This window comes from Pundamilia nyererei, unplaced genomic scaffold (assembly GCF_000239375.1).
Source record: "Pundamilia nyererei isolate P.nyererei 1_Seehausen unplaced genomic scaffold, PunNye1.0 scaffold00314, whole genome shotgun sequence".
In the NCBI taxonomy this organism is placed as follows: domain Eukaryota; kingdom Metazoa; phylum Chordata; class Actinopteri; order Cichliformes; family Cichlidae; genus Pundamilia; species Pundamilia nyererei.
The window spans coordinates 89,998-98,131 of record NW_005187715.1 but is presented as its reverse complement, the minus strand read 5'-3'; the positions used below and the strand labels follow the sequence as shown (position 1 = coordinate 98,131).

General features: G+C 38.4%; 1 protein-coding gene across 1 annotated transcript in view; it reads right to left on the bottom strand.

Moving 5' to 3' along the window:
- The window catches only part of ranbp10 (RAN binding protein 10), a 39,464-nt gene that overhangs the window by 17,024 nt on the left and 14,306 nt on the right, over positions 1-8,134 (bottom strand). Inside the window, exon 3 of the mRNA XM_005751496.2 lies at positions 5,233-5,285. Within this exon, the coding sequence (XP_005751553.1) occupies positions 5,233-5,285 (53 nt within the window). The remainder of the gene's footprint in view (positions 1-5,232; positions 5,286-8,134) is intronic.

Below are 8,134 nucleotides of genomic sequence, written 5' to 3'. Positions count from 1 at the left end.
GCGTGGTGAGGTATTAGATTAATCTGCTGACAGGGATATTGCCTCTAAAGCCAGGCTCGCTGCTCCAACATGCTAATGAAATGGGCAGGCCTCCACAGCAGGATCAGGCACAGAGGTCAGCAGTGGAGAACATTGTACTATCACAGGACGCACAAACACATACACAAGGACAGTACTTTATTACATTTTTGATGTATAACCATAAAAAAAGGGATGCTGTGTAAGATGTAAATAAAAAGAATGCAGTAAATTGCAGATCTCATAAACCTATAACACATCTGAAAAATTAAACAGAGATATGTTATTATTTCATGAAAAAATTAGGTTGTTTTGAAAATGACGGCAGCAACATGAATGCCATGTTTTCTGATTAAATAGAAAAATGACCATCCAACTTGTTACCAGCACTAAGGTCAAAACTTATATCTGACTGTGACGAAATGCATTACTGACTATGGAATTGGCAGCTTGCACATGTGGAAAGACATTAATGCTGAAAGATATATACAGGTTTTAAAGAAACATGCGCTCCCATCTAAAAATTTGTTTTTTTTAGGAAAGGTATTTCATAATTCAGCAAGACCATGCTAAGCCACATACTGGATTCATAGTAGAAGAGTACAGGTGAAAAATTGGCTTGTTTATAGTCCAGATCTTCAGTCCAGCAGCTGATCCTCAGTTAATGTGTACGACTGTTGTTAAAAGGAGAGGGGATGCTACCCAGTGGAAAACAAAGCCCCGTCCTAAGTTTTTAAGGATGTGTTGGTATCATTAAACATTTGATATAATTTTTTTAACACGCAAGTTTAATCTTCTATCATGCATATTACTGTATTCTGTGTTTATTAACATTTTACACAGTGCCCCAGTTTTTTTACTTACTCGAGTAAAATCTGAACTCACCTTTTACAAAAATTTATTTCAAATCCAATAATTTTCTAAAAATTTATATTTTACATCAAAACAGGAAAATAATATGATTTATGTGTAGTTCCAGATCCCATAAAAAATGAACATCCACAGTTGTGATGTAAAGAAAACCACAAAACCACATGACCCAAGGTAGCTCCTGCCGGCAGTGAGGACACAAGTAATACCTACACAACACTGGTTTTACTTTCATTTCTGAGCAGTTAAGAATTTTTTTTTAAAAAAAAGAAGAAACCAATTGACAAACATATATTTATTAACTTTCTTGGGCTTTTCCTCTGGCCCTGGTTAAAATTTCTCTCCTCTGAAAATAGAAAATCCCTAACTTAGAATATTTGCAGTTCTATAAAGATGCATCTTCAAAGATCTGAAACTTTACAAGCATGAAATACTCGCTCTTTTAACAGACTTTTCAGAGATGCTTGAATCTTCAGTTTCAGCTTTGAACTCTGGTACATCTGACAGGTTTTCTTTTTTTAAGATTTTTTTTTAGCACTTTGCCTTTCATTAAAGAGATGCAGCAGAGACAGACTAGAAAAGTGTTTTTTGTAAAGCAGACAGGGCAAAGTCATGCAGCAAAGGTTGAGCAGAGAGTCAGTTGCTGAGAGCATTTTTTAGAAAGTGGTGTGTGCCCTAGACAATCAACCATCAGGTCACCCCATCAGACAGAGTTTTAACAGGATAAATGAAACCAGGAAAGTGTGCTATTCAGCATAGCAATTTCAAGACCATAGCTTTCAAAACTTAGTTTTGAATCTTATGATTTATGATGGTAATTCCACCTCACAGGGAACTTATATAACACTTCAGCGCTTTAACTCAAGAAGAATTTCTGAGTGCAAGATTTTCAATTTCGCAGGTCTGATTCGGGTGTTTTTAGCCATTACTAGCAAAAACTAGAAAAGTTAAATACAACAACCTTGCTTAAGGATGTCATATTCAGTATTTGACAAATAAGTGTTAATTTAGCAGTTTGATCATTTTGGATGCTGCAGTTCGTGGGCTCAGTTCTATTGCATTATAATAACCGGAATGTCTAATATTATCTCCATTCAAAATTAAAATAACAGAAACACATCTTTGCACAAAGACACCTTCACAATCACCATACATATACTCACAGCACATATAGAACATTATACACTTCACCAGCACACACACAACATGTGCAGCATGCTGTGAAAGTGTGCACAGATGCACAGATGAGTGGGAACAAACATAAACACTGAGAGATGCAATCAGCGAAGCCCAGGACACACAGAGATAAATCTCCACAGTTTGGGACAAACACACACTGGCACACAAATACGCCGAGTTAGTCCGAGTTAAGGCAATCATCAGTAATCTGTGTACCAGGGCTACACACCATCTGTAGTAAAATCCTAGTTACAAAAGATACTTTCATAACTGATCTGTAACCAGTTGTGAAAAAAGCATCCATCCATGCAACGCTTTTCCACATTGTTCCGGGCCTTTGTGTGACGTCTAACACATGCGAATCAAGAAGAGAGGAGAATGAGGGATCTTTGTGTATGTGTGCATCTAGACTCTGCTGAACTGGCTGCCACCAGCCTCCACAGCATTCCACAAACCTCAGCCACTGCACAGATCTTAACCATTCAATAAGCAAATAGCCCCACACGGGCCCTGAAAACCACAGGATATGATTGGTGGAAGCACATACATGTTCTCACTGGTTGGGGAGAGGGAAGGGGCTTAAGTGAGGTTATCGGCAGCTAAGTGGGCACTATGTTTCCCCCTGTGTCACCCGAGGTTGCTGGACCATTAACACACGTCCAGATAAAACAAAACAATACAAAATAATCAGTGGAAAAGTGGAGGACAAGGAATAAAACTGATATGTTGCCCTCCCATATGAATGCATTGCCTACTGTCTATGTACAGCATTTAGACAATAAAATGTTTATGTGTTAGCAGACAAAGGCTTGTTTCTTATCAAATCTTTATAGCAGCACCTTTGTTCTCGGAATTATAGAAGTGACCGCTGTCTGAGCTGTTCACACAAGTAAACAAAGTTAGCAGAAGTGTAAGACAACTGATTTGTTGAGTAGGAGATTTTTTATAAACAACTGATTTCATTAAAGCTGCAAGTGTAATTCTCCACAACTTTATTCATCTTTATTGTAGGAATTGAATTCTTCTCGATAGAAATAAATACTAAGCTAGGTGAAAACTGGTGGAAAATTCAGTGAGTAATGATGATTTTCATTGTGGGCTGACCAGAAATGTACATTACGTGACATGTCATCACCGTAACAATATAACCACTGCACTGAAGTCACAGACAGAATAGGCTCCAGTCACACAGGCCTAGAGACCAGTTTATGAGCTCAGCATTCAAAGTAGAGAAAAATGTGTATTCACTAACTGGTTGGCAAGTGGCTACTGGAAGTTGCTGGCTATCAATCAATGAAAGCCTTCTTGTGGTTGGGGTAACCATTCACTTTCAAAGTAAAAGCTGTACATTTTGGAATGTGTTGGTTGCAGTGGTAAGGCACAACTTTTACTCTGAAGGTAAGCATTCTCTGTTTCTGGTTTGCATTGCACTTTTTAAACTTCCACTGCGGCTTGGCAGGTAGTTGGCCAGACAAGTCGGCATGTTCCATGCAAACTATGGCCATCTACCTATCTTCTGTGTTGAAAAAGTGAAGCCAACACGCAAATGCTTTAAACCTGCATTCTTCTGAGTAACCAGCGGGGGGGATTTCTGTGTTTGCCATGAGTACAATGGTACTGTCTATGCTTGAAGAACTAGATTTAACTGAGAGGTAACTGAGCTAAACCAAATGCAAGATGGGTACAATTGTTTTTTTAAATGTTTTTAAAAAGGGTCCAATCACTGCAGTTTCTTTATTATCTGAAAGCCCCATAATACATGATGTAAGGTGAAACTGCCTATGAGGACACCCTTAGATTGACACAAAACACAGTCATTGAAATCTTTGCATATAGTAGTAATTTCACTGGGTGTTGGCTAAGGCTCTGGACCAAAAATAAACTCTACATAAAATACAAACCGAGCAATCTGTCATTACAAAGTAATAGGTGGATCACCACGAGGGTGCAATAAGTCCACATCATCTGTCACTGATCTGTATGACAGCTCAGTAACATGTCCTGACATGTTACTGATCTGTATGACAGCTCATTAACATGTCCTGACATGTTCTCTACTGCAGCCGTCAGACAAACTGCATCTAATTACGGCAGAAACCCTGAGCATCATCATCTCCACCTGTTTTCATTCCTGCATCTCAGAAATGTTGGTACTTTTCCAGCTTCTGATTTATCCTCAAAAATCAATTTCTTCTTCATCCCTTTCATCCACCTTTTGTATATTCCCTCCACACATGCATCCACATTATCTCCACTGCTACTTTAACTCTAAAAATATCTCAATCTCCTAATAATGAACTCTTTACCAGGGTTTGCAATATACATGAGAAAATAGAAACAAGGCTAAAGTAAACAGTGTTAGTCTTTGATTGTAATCTAAGCCTGTAAGGGCTGTGGGTTAAGGCTGTTCGCCAGTAAGTAATTAGAAAGGTTCAAGGTTTTGGAAAGCCCCTCTGTAGCTGCTTCATTGTATTGAGTGTACTGTGCTGTGTGTAATCAAAATGGAACAAAAAAAAAAAAAAAGAGTGACGCAGGATGTTCATCTTCCCAGCCAGCCAAAGCACCTGTCCACTCTGACTGCTAAGTGGCAGAAATGCTGGCATCAGATCAGCAAGCCAATGTTGTTGGTGAACAATGGCATGATGACGCTCTTGCCATACCATGAGTTGTTGAATAAACTAGGGAATCCTTATTTAACCCTATTTTGCTAACTACTTCTAACACAGACGCCAAATTGTAGGCCTACCATCTTTTCATTAGATATTCTGACAGCTATACGCCCACTATAACATTCATCCATCCATTTTCCTAACTGGTTATGCATCTTAGCTGGGACACATCCCAGCCGTCTCAAGGTGAAAAGCAGAGTACACTCTGGACAGGTTGTTGGTCCATCGCTAAAGTAAAGAGACAGACAGCCACACACACACCACTACATCTTCTGCCAATTTAGACTCATCAATCAATCAACCTAACATTCATGCCTTTGAAATAAAGACAATTTCAGAGCAGGATATTCAAACCTTGCATCTTCTTGCTAGCCACTGCACCACTGTGCTACCTTGACTATAATATATTCATCAATATATCTAAAAAAAAAAAAAGGTCTCTCTTTTCAGCCTCCTACTGGTTATAATACAATGACATTATTCAAGTTGTACTCACCAGGCAGTCTGTTCATGTTGACTCCCTGAGCAGACAGGCCAATGCCCATGTATCTGCACACAACAAGAGACAAAAAAAATTAGATTTACATGTCATTACTGAGCGTCCAGCACATTTAAACACTCGGATCAGCTTCTTCTCACATCTTTAATCCAGCTAGCTTTGCAAATTCTGAGCTGATGCTCATATATTCATGAGGGTTGGCAGGAGTAGAGTGTCTTCAGATTCTTCTGACTAGTCATTGTGATTTACTGAGTCCATGAGCTGAAACATCCAAAGTGGCAAACAAGGATAAGCAGTTGGTCTGCATCATTTTCATGTAGACCGGCTTAAAAGGACAGCAAAAAATCTTTTTACTCATTTGAACAAGTCAGCATTATTGCCACTTGAATGCATTTGGCATATTACAAAGTAGTAATAACATAAACATCAGTAATAAATGCCTGCTTTGGGCCACGTGGTTGGTCTTATTCAAATGTTCCATGCTTTTCAAATAAGTTACATTTACAAAGTAAGAGGAGTAAAAGACACATCAGTCAAGTCTACAAAAACTCAGGGCTGTGTGAACACAGCTAGACATGCTAGCATCTCTGTGATGCTGGACTTTGTCATAGCAAGCTTTTGTGCTCAACAATAATAGTAGGTAAACTTAAAATGCACCTGATGCTGGCACAATATAAAAAATTAAAAGATCACCAAAGTTATTCAGCTCTCACTTATGTCTGCATTGATCTTACTTATCTAGCGTTGGAATAAATAATGAAAAAGACTAAAGGAATACATCAGCGGGTTTCATCTTCAAAAGATGAGAACAAAAATATCTGCACAGAACTTTGACACTCCATCCAACAGATGCAGAAATATTTCATCACCAAAGCTATGAACAAAAAGACTGATGCACTCTCTCTCTCTCTCTCTCACACACACACACACACACACACACACACACACACACACACACACACACACACACACAGCCGCTAGGGCTAACATGCAAATCTATTAATATGACTTATCACAGTAATGAAATAATAATGAAAAAGAAATACGTAGACATAAATTTTAATCAAATTTGCAGCAGCACAGCGGCCTACAACAAATAAAACATCTGAAGAGAGAAATCCAAATAAAAACAAGATTATTCTTAGTCAGTGCTCTACAATCATTTTTCAGTCAAATTAAACCAGTTGAGTATCCATGTTAATTAATCCTCTCTCTGCTTTCTAGATTAATGTGGCCAATCTGCACAAAGTCAGCAGCACTTTTTTTTTAAACCAAAAAAGCTTTTTCCAAAGAGAGTTTAATAATTCCACTAGGATATGGCTAAGGAAGGTTCTGTAATAACCAGTGATGATGAAACCAGTGACTAAGCCATTGAAGCAACTCAAATAACACAAAGTAGTCTTTTACGGTGGCTCTATTTATACTTATTTTACCAATGCTTTTTCCTTTACCTCTGACAGATATTCTTCACTTCTTTCATTTAATTATTAGTGTTCAATTTTATGTTCATGCAAAATAGGTTAGCCTTAAGTTTCTGCAGTGGTATAGCTTGCCACTCTAGGCATGGTACCAATGGTTCACTGCAATATTCATGCTATAAAATATGCGCAATATTATTTTTTTAATTAAATGACCCACAACAACTTTTAATGATATTTATGATAATAAAATTTTTTTGAGTATACATAGACTACCAGTCAAATATATGAAGCATGTAGCAAAGAAAAAAAAAGATAATAAATGTGTTATATTTTAGATTTCTGGCAGTAGCCACCCTTTGCTTTGTTGACTGCACTGCAAACCCATGGCCTTTTCTCAATGAGCTTCATGATGCAGTTATGCCTGAAATGGTTTCACTTCACAGGTGTGCCTTGACAAGGTTTCTTTGTGGAATTTCATAATAATGGGCTTGGGACCATTAGTTGTGTTGTGCAGAAGTCAGGGTTGTCAGCTATGTACCAACCTATCTGACAACTGTTACAATACATTTTATGGCAACAACCAATCAGCTAAGTAAAGGACAGGTGCCAGTTCAGCTCACAGGAATGAGCGGTGCTGCATGGCGGAAAGCATCTGGCCCGGGTTCGAGTCCGACTCGCGGCCCTTTACCACAGGTCTTCCCCTTTCTCTCTCTCCCTCTGCTTTCCCATCACTCTTCACTGTTCTGTACAATAAAGCTGAAAAAGGCCAAAAATAAGGTATTTAAAAAAACAGAAACCACAGGCCATTATTACGTTAAGAACTGAAGGTCTGTCAGTTTGGAAAATTGCTAAAAAACAAACGTGTGCCCAAGTGCAGTCACAAAAACCAAAAAGCGCTACGACGAAATTGGCTCACATGAGGACCATCCCAGGAAAGGAAGACCAAGAGTCACCTCTGCTGCTGAGGATAAATTCATCAGAGTCACTAGCCTCAGAAATCGCAAGTTAACAGCACCTTAGATTAGAGCCCAGATAATTTCCACACAGAGTTCGAGTAGCAGACTCATCTCTACATCAACTGTTCAGAGGAGACTGTACAAATCAGATCTTTGTGCTCTGATAGTTTGGGATGAGATGGAGTGAAGGCAAAGGGGTCAATAAATACTCAGCATCTCTGGGAACTCCTTCAAGACTGTTGGAAAACCATTTCAGCTGACTACCTTATGAAGCTCATCAACAAAATGCCAAGAGTGTGCAAAACAGCAATCAAAGCAAAGGATCGCTACTTAGAAGACTCTACAATATCAAACATGCTTTGAGTTATTTCACATTGAGTTGTTGTTGTTTTTTTGTTTACTACATTATAATGCCTTCAGTGAGAATCTACAATGTAAATAGTAGAGCTGGGCGATATATCGAGTTTTTAAAACATATCGATATAATTTTATACGAGATATAAGATGTGACAATATCCTTTA